The sequence below is a fragment of the Mus pahari genome, chromosome 1 (genome assembly GCF_900095145.1).
Source record: "Mus pahari chromosome 1, PAHARI_EIJ_v1.1, whole genome shotgun sequence".
Classification (NCBI taxonomy): domain Eukaryota; kingdom Metazoa; phylum Chordata; class Mammalia; order Rodentia; family Muridae; genus Mus; species Mus pahari.
The window spans coordinates 73,749,122-73,764,653 of NC_034590.1; the positions used below are offsets into that span (position 1 = coordinate 73,749,122).

The window sequence follows — 15,532 nt, forward strand, 5'->3', positions numbered from 1 at the left end:
TCGTTTACTCACCATACCTGGTTTCTCAGCGACCCTCACGCACTCTAGTGTGGTAGTGGACTGCCTCTGCTGTATTCTTTATGTTATGTCTGTCAGCAGCACCGAGTCTAGGGGTGTGGGGAGGGTGTGGGGTGAAGCAAAGGTGAGCACAGGTGTCCAGGCCTCTCTTTGCCAGAGCCCCATGGGGAAGCCTCAGTAAGAGCACTGTGGTGTTAGTTAAGAACCTGTTTGTCCCAGCAGAAAGGCCATGATGACCTTAAATTGCAGCAAGAATAGGACGATCCCTTCATTACTAGCACTCAGCCTTTATTTCAAAACGAGAGGAGCAATCCCCTGTCCACCCCACACTACTCTGATATTCATAGTCCCAATAGGCCTAGTTGCCCCATCTTCCCTTGACCTGTCTGGCCTTTGACCATTATTACGATATTTACCTAGCCTTTTGTTTTCAGACAGTGGATAATGAGCCCCAGAGAGTGTTTCTGGTTTGTTCCTAGGGGACCCCTTTTGGTTTTGTTGCTTCTGGTTTTGACTAATTGCCATTAGCACAGTGTGGCACCACATGGTGCTAATAGGACCCAGGTCACAGGTCCAGTCTCCTCAGGGATGCTTATTCACTTTGCTTTGCTTCCTCAAGCTGAGGTCAGAATCAACCCAAATGTGCTACAGCATGCTATTAATCCCCGGTGTGATTTGATCTCTGACTCTACATACGTGTAGTTGTATGTTTATAATCACGTTTACCTAAAGTACACCTCAAGATTAGCTAGATTCTCCAACTCTTCAGCGCCAGTGGTGGAATTCTTTTTCCTTTCTCTTCTCTGTACTTTTCACATGTGCACCGCCCTTTCCTTTCTCTTCTCTGTACTTTTCACATGTGCATCGCCCTTCTTGTTCTCAGTAGACTGTTCCCCAGCTCTAAGTAGGTGGTAGCACATTACCAGGCAAGCCCATTCCCACCACAGGTTGTGACTTTTTCATTGCATCCTTAACACTATCAGCCAGTATACCCCTAAATAACTTGGGTACCCATTGTGTACAATGCCATCACTGCTCCTCTTCCCTCTAAATAACTTGGGTACCCATTGTGTACAATGCCATCACTGCTCCTCTTCTTTCCCAGACCTTCCGGGAGTGCCTTTGTCCCAGTAATTCCTGCTACCAGCCCAAGTAACCAAATCCTTGGCATATCACAGCTCCTATCTAACACCCCAAATGGTGTGACCCTTAGGACCTGGAGGCTGCTATCAGATTTGCCAATTACACTTTAAATATTTGGTAAACGAGTTAGTTGGCCTTAGTTTCTCAAACTTGCAAAATTTTCATATCCAGGCCCATGTTATCTATAGATCTTTAAATCTGGTTAATAATGTAAATACAAAATAATAAAAGTTGTAGGATTTTGTACTTTAAACTGATATATTTAATTGGATAAAAATTCGTCCCTATGTAACCCATTCTCATTTTATGAGATTGATGTCACCAATTATTCTCATATATTATAATCATTGATCTGGATTTGCATTTTTAAATGTTTCTATTATTTTAGCTGTATATGCAAAATTGCAATAATGCAGCTTAACATATTTGTGCAAATCTGTCTTATTGCAAAAATGCCTGCTTTTGTTTAACTCCACATTGCTCTGTGGTGTCTTTCATTTTAACTTGAAGGGCTCCTTTTAGAAGTTTTTACAAAGCAAGTCCAGTTTTTTTGTTTGTTTGTTTGTTTTTTCTGAGAACACTCCAAATTCACGTATTTTGGAAACACAGTTGCTGAATATGTTACTCTTGGTCAACAGGATCGTTGTAGTTATCTTGTTCTTTCTGGACCTTTCCCGTTCAGCATCTACAACATTGATTCAAAGCAAGATTTCTGCTGAAAATATATCCTCAGATCCCCAGCTCATGTGACAACAGCCTCGAATGAATTTAGCTGTTTCTAGGCATCTCCACAGCTTCACTCTCTCTTTGAACTAGTTTCATTATAAAGGATGCCAGCATGGTTCTCTTTGGTCTATCTTAACTCAAGTATTAGAACCTCTTCAATTTACATGCCTACTTTCCCCCTAAGATTTGGGTTATTTTAATATTCAGATTATGGATTTTCTCCATTCTCTCTCTTCTCTTGCTGTAGTTATAATACCATGTGTATTTTATTTATTTATTTGGTAGTAGTCTATGAATCAATTTAACTATTTACGTACTTCTTTCCAATTTTGTAATTCTAAATCCAAGATTCCTAATGTCTAGACTTTCAAGATTTTAATGACCATTTGCTCTGTCTTATCTAGTGTGCACCTGGGTCCCTGTAATGAACCTTCAATTTTTGTATTATTTACACCTGATCTTCTAATATTCTCTTTTATTTGATGCGTCATGATCCTGATTTTATTTTTGATCTCTTTTGGGTCTTCCAGTATGTTTAAGGTTTCTGGAGTTTTATGTCGATCCTTTTATAGAGTTTTAAATTTTTAATTTTATGTACCTTGTGTGCTTTTTTGTACCCCTTGTATATATTTTGATAATATATGGTCCTTTGGGAAAATATTTCTTTTTTCTTGGGTTTGCATGCTAGCTTCCTCCTGGGCTGTTCCCTTCAGTGATATTGTAGCCCAACAATCATCAGTCTAGAGCTAGATTCTCTCAACACTTTTACCAGTCTCATGTTCCCCCTGCTGTCTGTTCTTGGTACTACAGTTACTATTCTGGTAGTGCTTAACTTCTGTTTTTATCTCCATGCCCTACCATAAGTCACTCAATAACATCACATGGGAAGGCAGGTTAAAGTTCACCCTAGAGATTAGGGAAAGCGTGGAAATGGTGAACTTCATACTGTTATTTTTATGCATATAGTATATACATATGTATGCATGTGGGTGAACAGGACATGTATATGTCTGTGAGTGATGAAGGTCTTCTTTATGTAGCCACAGCTGCTGATTGTGCCTGATTGTAATGACTGTGTCACACCCAGAAGATAACACTTCATAGTCTTTCTTCTTGACCTTTGTATCTTACAATCTTTTGCCCTATCTCTGTGATGTTCTCGGGCTTTGCAGGAGGTCTGGGGATGATCAGTTCACACTCCCTGGTTCTTAGTCCTTTTATGGGTGTTTGCACTAATTGGTGCATTCTACATAAAGAAACTTCTCTGACAAAGGCTGAAAGCAGCACTAGTTAATATCTTATAAATCTTAACATAGTTAAAAATGAATTCTCTGTAAATTTGTTACAACTTAATGAAATTAGGGTCAACCCCAACCCAATATTTTATAGTTATCAATAGTTGCATCTAGAGCATATAAGAAAAACCAATGGAACAAAAATAGAAAAAAAAATTAAAAAGGGAGATAAATTGGAAAGAACTACACTATTTGGCTCCTAGTATTCTGTAAGTCCATAGTAGCTAGTGGTATGTGAAAGAAATAAATACATAGACCCGTATGCAACACAGAAAAATCTAGAAAATTCCATAAAATATATTTTGACAAGAGAAAACAGTCAAGTAATGCAGAAAGCACAGATTGTTTAACAAATTACCCAGCAATAATTTAATATAAAATAGTTATACAGAAAGTGACTTAACATAATATATTTTATTGTATAACCATTCTTAACTAAAGTTAGAATTCATAAGAACACACACACACACACACACACACACACACATATATATATATATTTGATTTCATAAGTTATGTCTAAAATGTTTACAAATTTTTAAAAACAATCAGACTGTGGTGACACAGTCTTTAATCTCAGCTCTCAGGAGTCAGAAGCAGGAAAGTCCCTGAGTTTAAGACCAGTCTGGTCTACAGAGCAAGTTCTAGGATGGCCAGGGTTACACAGAGAAACCCCATCTCAGAAAAGAAAATGCTAGAATAAAAGACATAGTTAAAAGTGGAAAGACAAGGTACAGTTAAGAGGAAATGATTACAGCGGCTAATGTGTGGATCATTTGCTTTATTTGATATTTTAAGTGAACAAAGATTACAGCTAAATAATGGATATGGATTGCTTAGTGTCAAACAGCTAGAGAGACGAGCTGGCTACAAAGGAGTAACTTCCCTGAATGGTTTGGGATGATGGAATGCTTCTGTATCATGATTAGTCTGAGATTTACAAGACCCTATACATTTCTTAAAATTTATGAAATGGCAAAAAAATGTGAATTTCAATATATGTAAATATGAAAAGCAATGAAGTTGACATTCTCACAAGAACTTTTGACAACTTCACTGTATTGGTTACTTTTCTAATTGCTGTGACAAGATACCTGGCATATTGACTTAAGGAAGAGTCATTTTCACCCAAGGTTTAGTGGCTACAGTACATCAGGAGACTTGTCATGGTTGGAATGATTTCTGTATGTAAGGCTGAAAGGTTGAAGCTGCTTCGTCTCATCTAGACCAATCAGCAAGCAAGAGAGAGGAAAGCTGGTAATCAACTGGCTTTCTCCTACTGTTCTTTTAAATTATGTATGTGGACACAGCTCTTGGGATCACTCCATACTCAAGAAAAATCACCTCCTCAGTCAATCCTCTATGGAAATTCTACACAGTTATGCCAAATCTGTGCTTCATTAATGTCCCTAATATTAATTTAATCTGACAAAATTAAACATTACATTCATGATAAAATTTATACTCAGAAGTTATTCATCTCTTATATCTCCCTTTTTCATATTTCTCTTGATGACCATGATCATACAATACTTATTAATTTGGGATTATGAATTCCAACACTTGAATCTTATAAGCTCTACTAACTCCTTTTAAAACACTTCACAAAGGGTTAAGAATAGCTGGACAGTGCTAGATCCTGGAGAAGAATATACAGCATCTGACTGGGTGAAGAATAAACTTTTCTCTGCATCAAACAGATAGCATTACAGAAAACCAAAGCAAATAAATCAAAATGCAATTATGAGGCTCAGTCCACGCTGATGCATCTACAACACAACATCTCCACCAAAGGCTCAAGGAATGTTTTAGAAGAGGGAGTGGACAGACTGTAGGAGCTAGTGGATCAAGGAGTTTGCTGTGAGATTGTTTCTCCTAGGATGTGAGAAGATATACCCTTAAGGTCTCACCAACATGATTGCCTAAACATGAGCTGAACAGGGATGACACCAATAGACAGCTAATACAGAAGGGGCATAGCTTGTGAGGGCTAAAATACATAAAACTACTGGCAGTTGAGGAATGCCAAGGGTAGAACTGGTTTTCCTTGGGGGAAAGAAAGAGCACACCATAAGATTGTTATTATTTCAAGTCAGCCCAGAAAATGAGAAAATGTTCATAGGGGTAACATTATACAGACAGAACTAGTATTTATTTGTTTAGGGATATATATATATATCTATATATATCTATATCTATCTATCTATCTATATATATATATATGCATATGCATTCAACAATACTTAATGGAAAAAAGGTCATAAATTTGGCAGAGAACAAGGAGGGTGTATGGGAGAGTTTGGAGGGAAGAAAGGAAAGGAGAAGAGGAAATTATGTAATTATATTGTATTTAAGAAAATAAAAAAAATAAAACAAATAGCTGGGTGTGAAGGTTGGTGTGGTGGTGCATGCCTGTAACTCTGGAACCTGGGATGTGGAATCAGGACAATAAAGAATTAAGGCCAGCTACAACTATATAGCAAAATTTGGGCCAGCATGAGCTACATGAAACTGTCTCAATATAAAGTGTCTTTGGAGGAAAGACAGGTTTCCATGGGTATTATGAAAATCACTTAAGGTAAATAGAAGTATTAAATAGGTCTACAAATTACTCATAAATCAATTATTGCATTATCAACTAGCTCTGACTATATATTTTGTAAAAGCTCCACAGTTTAGTTTATGTAGCAGTGAAATTGTTTAATTACCTGTAATAAACCCCTGTCTAATCACTTTAATCAGTGACAAATATTATTTGTTAATACTTCAAAAAACCCCATAAGCATATAACATGAGAACACTTCATTTCTCACTTAAAACTAAAGAAATAGAAAATTGGGAAAATATAATATGCAAAGAAATTCTTTTGAAATAAAACAAGGTGTTGAACAAGTCTATATAGAAGATATAAAATAGACTTACATCCTTTAAAAAGAGGAGAGGATATTAGGAATGTGTAGAAAGTATACTATCAAAGTGTGTCATTTATTGTTTATTTTAAAATTTTAATTGTAAGTAGATTCTTCTCTCATACAATGTGTCCTGATTATAGTTTCACTCCTTCTACCTTTCCCAGTTCTTCTCACATCCACTACCCATTGGATCCAATCCCTTTCAGAAAAAAAACCCAGACTCTTATAAGATAACAACCAAATATGATAAATTAAATATAATAAAATGAAGCAAAGACATGCATATCAAAGTTGGAGACAGGCAACCAACACAGGAGGTAAAGTATCCCAAGAGCAGGCAATAAAGTCAGAGACCCACCCATTCTCATAGTCAGGAGTCCCACAAACATACAAAAAAAGAAAGAACAAAACCCAACCCAAACCAACCCCCCCCCCCAATGTGGGATTTTTGACAGATTTTTTTAAAAATTCATTTTATATCTCATTTGTTGTCCCCTCTTCTGGTCTCTCCTCCCAACTAACAGCTTTAATATGCTTAAGGAGCTGGGATAGACCCCTGTAAGCCCTGTGCTTGCTGCTTCACTGTATGAGCTCACATGCACATTGCTTAGTTGATTCAGAGGGTCATGCCTCCCATATGTCATCCACCCCTGGTTCTTATCATCTTTCCACTCACTCTTACACAGAATTCTCTGAGCTCTGAGGGGAGAGATTTGATGGAGAATTCAAATTTAGACTCTTTTTCTACATAATGTCTGGCTATAGGTCTCTGCATCTGTTCCTGCCTGCTGCTGGAAGAAACTTCTCTGATGACTAAATAGAGTACTGATGTAGGAATCATTTCATTAGGAACCATTTCCTGTCTGTCTGTCTGTCTGTCTGTCTGTCTGTCTGTCTGTGTCTGTCTTCCTCCTCATTCTTTTCCTCCTTGACATTGTCCTCCTCCTCTTTCCTCCTCTTCCTCCTCCTCCTCCTCCTCCTCCTCCTCCTCCACCTCTGCCTCCTCTGCTTCCTCATTCTTTTCCTCCTCATCACCGTCCTCCTCTTTCCTCCTCCTTCTCCTGCTGCAGCTTCTTCCTCCTCCTTTAGAATAATCATGTTTGGTCTTACCCAATGTCTCTGGGTTTTTGGGATATTAAGTTTTGGGTTGAAGTCTATTTTGTTACATATTAAAATGGTGACACAAGTCTGCTTCGTAGGTCCATTGGCTTGATATATCTTTTTCTAAAACTTTACCCTTAGATAATGACTATCTTTGATGTTGAGATGTATTTCTTGGATGCAGCAGAAAGAAGGATTCTGGTTTTGTGCACATTCTCTGAGTCTGTGTCTTTTAATTAATGGGGGCAATTAATACCATTGATATTAAGGGATATCAATGACCAGTGATTGTTGATTCTTGTTGTTTTGCTGTTGTTGTTGGTGTTATTTGTTTGTTTCCCTTCTTTTGATTTTGTTGATGTGAGATTATTTATTTCTGTGTTTACATAATTGTAATTAACCTCCATAGATTGGAGATCTGCTTCTAGCATTTTCTGAAGGGCTGGGTTTGTGGACAGATATTGTTAAAATTTTACTTTACTATAAAATATCTTGTTTTGTCCATCTGTGATGTTTGAAAGTTTTGCTGGGTATAGTGTAGTCTGGATTGGCATCTGTGGTCTCTTAGAGTTTATAGCACATCTGTCCAGGCCCTTCTGGCTTTTAGATTCTTTATTGAGAAGTCAGAAGTCAGGTGTAATTTTAATAGATCTGGCTTTTTTGTATGTTTACTGTTTTAATTAGTATGTGACAAGGTGAAATTTTTTCTGTTCAAATCTATTTTGTGTTCTATATACTTTTTGTACTTCTGTAGGCATCTCCTTTTAAAAAATTCTTTAATCTTTTATTTTATTTTATTTTATTTTATTTTATTTTATTTTATTTTATTTTTTAGCAACCAGACTTTATGTCCCTTCTGGTACACCCTCTGACAGTACCATATCCCACACCTCCTCCCCTCACCCCTGTCTCCAAGAGGATGTCCCTGCAGAATCTCTCAGGCATCTCCTTTTTTATATTTTTCTTCTATGAATTTTGTTGAAAATAATTTCTGTTCTTTTGAGCTGGTATTTCTTTCTCTCTCTTTTTTAATTCCTATTATTCTTAGGTTTGGTCTTTTCATAGTGCCCTAGATTTTTTGCATATTTTGTGTCAGTAATTTTTTAGATTTAATATTCTCACTGTCCGAGATTTATTTCTTATATCATATCTTCAATGCCTGAGACTCTTCCACTTTTGTACTCTGTGGGCGAAACTTACCTCTGTAGTTCTTGTTTGCACTTCTAAATTTTTCATTTTCACAACTTTCTAAGTTTGTGTTTTCTTTATTGTTTCTATTTGTGTTTTCTTTATTGTTTCTATTTGCATTTTTGGGTCTCGAACAGATTTACTTATCTCCATCAACTGTTTTTTCTTGTCTCTCTTAAAGGAATTTATTAATTTCCTCCATTTTTTGCTTGTGTTTTCCTGAATTTCCTTAAGGGATTTATTCATTTTCTCTTTTAAGAACTGTATCATTTATATATAGTTAGCTTTATGTTTTTTTCTTGTGCTTCAGCTGTGTTGGAATATTCAGGGCCTACTATGGTAGGATAGCCGGGATCTCATGGAAACATATTGCCCTGGCTGTTGGCTGTGTTTTTACAATGGCATCTAGGCACTGAGCTTGGGATGATTACAGGTCTCGGTACTGATTTTTGTATTTGTCTTTGTTGAGTTAGTTTCGTTGTTTGGTTTCTGTTCGATCTTTTCATAGTGCCCCAGATTTTTTTCAGCTCAACAATAAAAATTTAACAAATATCACTATATCATTTTTGTTGTAATATGTTGGTTGATGAAAAACACAACTTTTGGATTTTGGGAGAGTGTGATGGCTATGTATTGCTTGTTTTACTGGCCTTCTAAAATGGCGAGTTCACAGAGAATGCCTCCTGGTGCTGTGGGACTGGGATACATTGATAAGCGGGGTGAGGGTGGTTAGGAAAGAATGGTCAGTAGGATCCACAGGGGCTGTGGAAAGGAGAAAGGGCTGCTGAAGCTGTAGCTCTATTACAGCATTCAGGTCAACACTGAAGGATTGGGTTTTGAGAGAAAGAGAGAGAGCGGAGAAGATCTGTGGACACCACACCTTCTAAAAGTAGACCATGCACACGCCCTTGAGCCCTTCTTGTTACTTAGCCTCTCTGGATCTGTGGATTATGGTATAATAGCTAATATCTACTTATAGATGACTACATACCATGGTTGTCTTTCTGGGTCTGGGTCACCTTACTCAGGATGAATGATTTTTAAGTTCCATCCCTTTGCCTATAAATTTTGTGATTTTTTTAAACAGATGAGTAATACTCCATTGTACAAACGTACTACCTTTCCTTTATCTACTCTTTGGTTGAAGGACATCAAACAGTGGAAGTGGGGGTTTGTCTCTGACTCTTTTACTTGTTTTTGGGACCCTTTTCTTCCTACTGGGTTGCCTTGTGCAGCCTTATTAGGAGGGGATATGCCTAGCCTTATTGCAACTTGACATGCCATATTTGGTTGGAGGCCTGCACTTTTCTGAAGGGAAACTGAGGGGATGGTGTGGATTAGATAGAGTGGGGAGGTGGCAGAGAGGAGGAACTTGGAGGAGAGGTGGGAGGAGAAACCAGTCAGGGTGCAGCATATGAAACAAGAATGAACAAGAAAAAAAAATTTAAAAGTAAATTGTGTTACCATTAATGGATTTTATTTTCAATTGAGTTATAAAGTTAAAGAAATGCTTAGTAAGGTATTGGTAGTTAGAAAGTTGTGTTTTTCATCAACCAACATATTACAATAAAAATGATATAGTGTTATTTGTTAAATTTTTATAGTTGAGCTGATATAGTATGACAAAAACAATAGAAATCAGATTACATAGAGATATACTTGATCGACTTGAATAACTAATAAAGTAATATTTGTTAGGCATTTAAAATAAAATTATGGTTATTCAATGGCAGAAACAATTATGTGTTTGAAGTGAGAAAAACTGAATAACAGCATGATATACTACTGCAAGATGACATATTTACTATGAACACTGGAATACAGAGGTTAGGTTGCTGAAAGCAGAGAAGATCTTCATGTTATTAGCTTTGTAATCATACTAAAACATGGTTATGTGATTTAAAGATGAACCTTGAGCTGGGAATATAACATTTCAAGGGACTCTGAGAATATAAGAATGTCTGCACCAATGCTGAACAAATCTGGGCCTAACATGCAGATAGATGAACAGCAGATGTGGAGCAGGGATCAGTACATGAATTTCATTTCGTCATCATTTTGTCCTCCCCTTTAAGATTCCAGGACTCAAGAGCACACTTAGGGCAGAAATCAGTGTATGAATTTCATTCTTGTCATCATTTCATCCTCACCCTGAAGATTTCAGGACACAAAGAGCACAATTAGGTCAGAGTTATTTCTGTTATTTCTATCCTGTACTATCTCTGCTATTTAATTTCTACAAATTTACTGAGTCTGGGACAATTCCTAAAGTGATCTTTTCTGAACAAGAGATCAATACACTTACTATATTTATGTAGGGCCATCTGTATGAAAGACTATGAATAAATGCAATAAACAATATTATACAAAATAATATTTACTAGGGTTGCTATTATATATTATTTTTTATTTTTTATCTGAAGTAATAACTAGATATTATAGGATCCATTCTCCTTTGATTGATGGAGGCATTGATTAATGACTCCCCAAATCTCCTCGTACTTGTTTTTTATAAAGGTCATGACTTATGATTAGATTTACTAGATGAATATTGATGACTGAAAAATGAAGGCGAAATATAAGGAAAAGCCTTGAGAAAAATCATTATATTTTGGAATGTTTTTCAAATGGGAAAATAATAAAGGTCCTTTTTCTTTGATTTTTTAAAATGTGGATGCATTTTGAGATAAATAAAAGTGGATATCATTTATTCAGTGCACGGATACAGTGAGATGTATAAACTGGCCATGAGAAGACGTCATAGGTACTAACCAGTTTCTGGAATCCCCCCCCCCCTTTACTGTCTTAGTAGTTAGTGCTCTCAGCATTATTTCATTTTAAAATCCTGAATGGTTGGGGATGGCTTAGTTGCCCTGGAGAGATCTCTGTTTTGGAAACCCAAGGGATCTGCAAAAGTCTCCATGGCACAGTAAAGGGGAAATTTCTAGAGTAGGTCAGTACATAAAATTCCTAGTGGTGTCACTGCAATGGTTTCGCCAGATGAACCTCTGGCTCTGATGTGTTATATCTTTCCTTAGTAGTGTACTCTCAACAATCAGGTAAGTGTGAGATAAAAATAGGAGCATCAAGCTGGCCATGGGAAAGGAGATTTGAAGATAGCACCGCAAAAGCATCCTGATGCCTTCTTTATCTCTATCTCTTGGCTTTGATTTCTCAACATAAGCAGCCTGTGGCTTGTGTGTGGTTCTCATTCACATATACTTTAAGGGAAAGGGGTGAACCAGTGAACCTCTGCAATCTAAGCTGAAGGACAGGGATAGAGATCATGTTCCAGAGTGAACACACTGCCTCTGAAGCAATGGATTTCAGCCGTGGAGTTAATGTGACAGAAGCTATGTATCACCTATGGATTATGTTGTGCTTATTTCTATATTGAGCCAATTCAGAAAATTCTTTTCTTGTGGTGGACATTCATGGTTTTACTATGTGATGATGGTTACAATTGGTCTATCCTGGGAGAATAAATGTATCGTTTTAATTCCAATCCTAGTCATTGTCTATTTTCTACCAATACTTAGAGATCTCTAGAATCTGAAAAGTTACTTATTGCTTTACAGAAAACTTAAATCTGTTTTTGTTTCTTTGTGGAATAAAGAATTCCACCTGCTTCTTCAATCTAAGATGTACAGTTGAAGATGTGAGACTAGGAACCTAAGGTGCAGGTATGGAATGTTTACATGGTCTCATGTATCAACATGAGGGATACAGCCCAGGGTATAGAAGACCAGGGCTCCATCAAACCACAAATGGCAGAGCTTTGGGTCCAAGGGCACAATCTTCAGAAGATAAGAGTTGAATACCATGTGCTTTCTAGGTCTTGGGTAATTTACATAAATTCAAGACTTAAAGATTCATGTGAAAAAGGGTCTCTGTCAAAAGCTGCAGTGACTTTGCCTTTTCTAATTGAGTCTTCAATTCCCTTGGCACTTAGTTTTAATTCTCAACAATGCTGTGCAGCTCACCATCTCTTATTGTCATAGAATTTTTGCTCCTAAAATGAATGAATGAATGAAAGAATAATCGCAAATAATGGTAATCTAGGCGTCAGGGTTTTGTTGATAAATTATTAAATGCGTCAACTTTTATCTCTTCTGCTCCTGGATTTTTGTTTTCTCCCATCTTCTTCTTTCCTCCCACCCTACTTTATCCCTCTTTTATTTGCTCACCTTTTAAATTTTCTTTTATCATCAATCTGTATTATAGGCATTTTGCTTATTAAAAATTTTCATTCTCAAAAAGTACTAAGGCATACATTTGTGACACAATAATTTATTAGAGATAGAAAATGTAAGCTGCTAATATGAAAGATGAAATTGTTTAATGAATATTCAACTAGAAAAGAGGAAGGTTTTTTTTTTCTTCTGTATTTTATATTGGAAGTATACTGCGTCCTTTAAACTAACTGTGACTGATGCATATCTGGGTGTGCCATTTTTCCCTGGACTATTAGTCACTTCTTCAACAGTATCTTCTTTAGAAATAATTTTGCACATACTCACGAGGAAATAAAATGGCTTTACTCCCAGAGAGGTCGGATTGTAACACACCAATAAACTCTGCCATTGTCTTTTCAGGAAGACATCAGCATTTCCAAAGATTCCTCTTCATGCCTGTATCATATTGACTTCATGGCAGATCATAACCATTCTCAATTCCAGCATCTGTACTTTATCTTAACTGGAATCCCTGGACTTGAGCAGAAGTATTACTGGATGGCATTCCCATTGGGCGCTATATATGTCATTGCTCTCTTTGGAAATGGTGTCATCATCTCTACAATCAAGTCTGAATCTTCTCTGCATATTCCTATGTACTACTTTCTGTGTATGCTAGCATTTGCAGATATGGGGCTCACCCTTTGTACTCTGCCCTCTATGCTAGGCATATTTTGGTTTAACTACAAATTCATTACTTTTGATGGTTGTCTTGTTCAGATGTATTTCATTCATACCTTCTCAGCCATCGAGTCAGGAGTGCTAGTTGCAATGGCCATTGATCGGGTTATAGCAATCTGGAGCCCTCTTAGATATGGCACCATTTTAACCAATGGTGTGGTCTGTAAAATAGGGATGCTCATCTTGTCAAGAGCAGTCTGTGTGGTCTTCCCTGTGCCTTTTCTCATCAAGAGGCTCCCTTTTTATCGCTCCAACATCCTCTCCCATTCCTTCTGCCTCCATCAAGATGTCATGCGCCTTGCCTGTGCCAGCACCCGCGTCAACAGTCTCTATGGCCTTATAGCTGTCATCTTTACCAAGGGTTCTGATTCCCTATCTATCCTCATCTCCTATGTGTTCATACTTCGCACGGTGATGGCTATTGCCTCTGGGGAGGGCCGGCTGAAGGCTCTCAACACCTGTGTGTCCCACATCTGTGCTGTACTTATCTTCTATGTTCCGTTGATTGGGGTGTCAGTCATTCATCGCTTTGGAAAGCACCTGTCGCCACTGACTCATGCCCTCATGGCAAATGCCTACCTTCTTGTTCCCCCTGTGCTAAACCCCATAGTTTATACTGTGAAGACCAAGGAAATACGAAAAAAGATTATCCAGATATTTATTCGAACCAAGATTACTACAGAGAGTTAAAAACTTGTTTTGAGAGAGCAAGAAACAGTTCTGTAAACACTCAACTATGATGATGAAAATAAAATAAATATTTATTTTTTAAAGTTCTCTGTGTGAGTTGAATTGTGAAAAGACATATTATCCTTTTTGGAAAATAGATACTTCATTCCACCTGTGCCAAATTGTCTTTTACTTTTTTTAATTTAATTTTTTTTAACGTATTCACTTTACATTCTACTCACTGCCCCCTCACAGTGAATCCTCCCACAATCCTTCCCCCATCCCCAGGCCCTTCTCCTTTGAGTGTGTGTGGGTATCCCTCAACCCTGGCACTTTAAATTTCTGAGAGGCTAGACACTTCTTTTACCACTAAGGCCAGGCAAGGCATCCCAGCTAGTAGAACATATCCTACACACAGGCAATAGCTTTTGAGATAGCCCCCTTTCCAGCTGTTCAGGACTGACATGAAGGTCAAACTGCACATCTCCTACGTATGAATGGGGAGACCTAGGTCTAGTCTGTGTATATTCTTCGGTTGGTGGTTCAGAAGGGTAGTATATGTATTTCTCGCTTCTTTATAAAAACTCATGTGTTCACATTGTGTGTATTTGCATTTGTGTCTTTGTCTTTCATTCAATTTCATTGGTCTAAGTGTCTGCTTTGGTGCCAATGCTGTTATTACTATCGCTTTGTAGGATAACTTGAAATCGGGAATGTTGAGATCCCCAGCAGTTCTTTTATTATTCAAGATTGTTTTGGCCCTCTAGGTTTGTTCTTTTCCTTATGAAGCTGACAATTGATCCTTCAAGATCTGTGAAGAATAATGTTGAAGTTTTGATGGGGATTGCATTGAATGTGTAGCTTGCTTTTGGTAAGATGGACATTTTAACTATGATAATTCTACTGGTTCATGAGAACAGATGATCTTTCCATTTTCTGATATCTTCTTCAATTTCTTCTATGTCTTCAAGTTTTTATCATACAAATTTTCTACTTCATTGGTTAGAGTTACCTCAAGATGTTTTATATTATTTGAGGCTATTATACAAGGTGCTGTTTCCCTGGTTTCGTATTTGGTCTCTGTCTTTTGTATATAGGAAGGCTACTAATTTTGTAAGTTTTTTTCTTTTTTTAATCTGGCCACTCTTCTGAAAATGTTTATCAGCTGTAGGAGTTCCCTAGTGGAATTTTTAGGGTCACTTATGTATACTGTCATATCACCTGGAAATAAAGATACATTGATTTCTTCCTTTTCAATTTGTACACTCCTGATATCCTTCAGTTGTCTTACTGATTTAGCTAAGACTTTAAGTACTATATTTAATAGGTAGGGAGAAAGTGGACAACCTTATTTTGTTCAAGATTTCAGTGGAATTGCTTTGAGTTTCTCTTCATTTAATTTGAAGTTGGCTATAAGCTTGCTATAAACTGCCTTTGTTATGCTGAGGTATATTATTTGTGTTCTTAATCTCCTGAAGACTTTTATTATGAAGGAGATTTTGTCAAGGTTTTTTTTTTTTTTTTTTCCATCTAGTGAGATTATAATGTAGGGTTTTTTTTTTTT

The 15,532-nt window shown here is 37.0% G+C and overlaps 1 protein-coding gene across 1 annotated transcript; it reads left to right on the forward strand.

The window, feature by feature from the left end:
* The first annotated feature begins 13,032 nt into the window (after positions 1-13,032).
* LOC110338964 (olfactory receptor 51H1-like) lies at positions 13,033-13,989 on the forward strand. Its single transcript, XM_021222437.1, has one exon. It carries the CDS (start codon positions 13,033-13,035, stop codon positions 13,987-13,989), a length of 957 nt encoding a protein of 318 aa, XP_021078096.1.
* Positions 13,990-15,532: the final 1,543 nt, after the last annotated feature.

Excerpts from the sequence above, each read along its gene's own strand:
- LOC110338964 (XM_021222437.1), top strand. The coding sequence starts at position 13,033 with ATGGCAGATCATAACCATTCTCAATTCCAGCATCTGTACTTTATCTTA.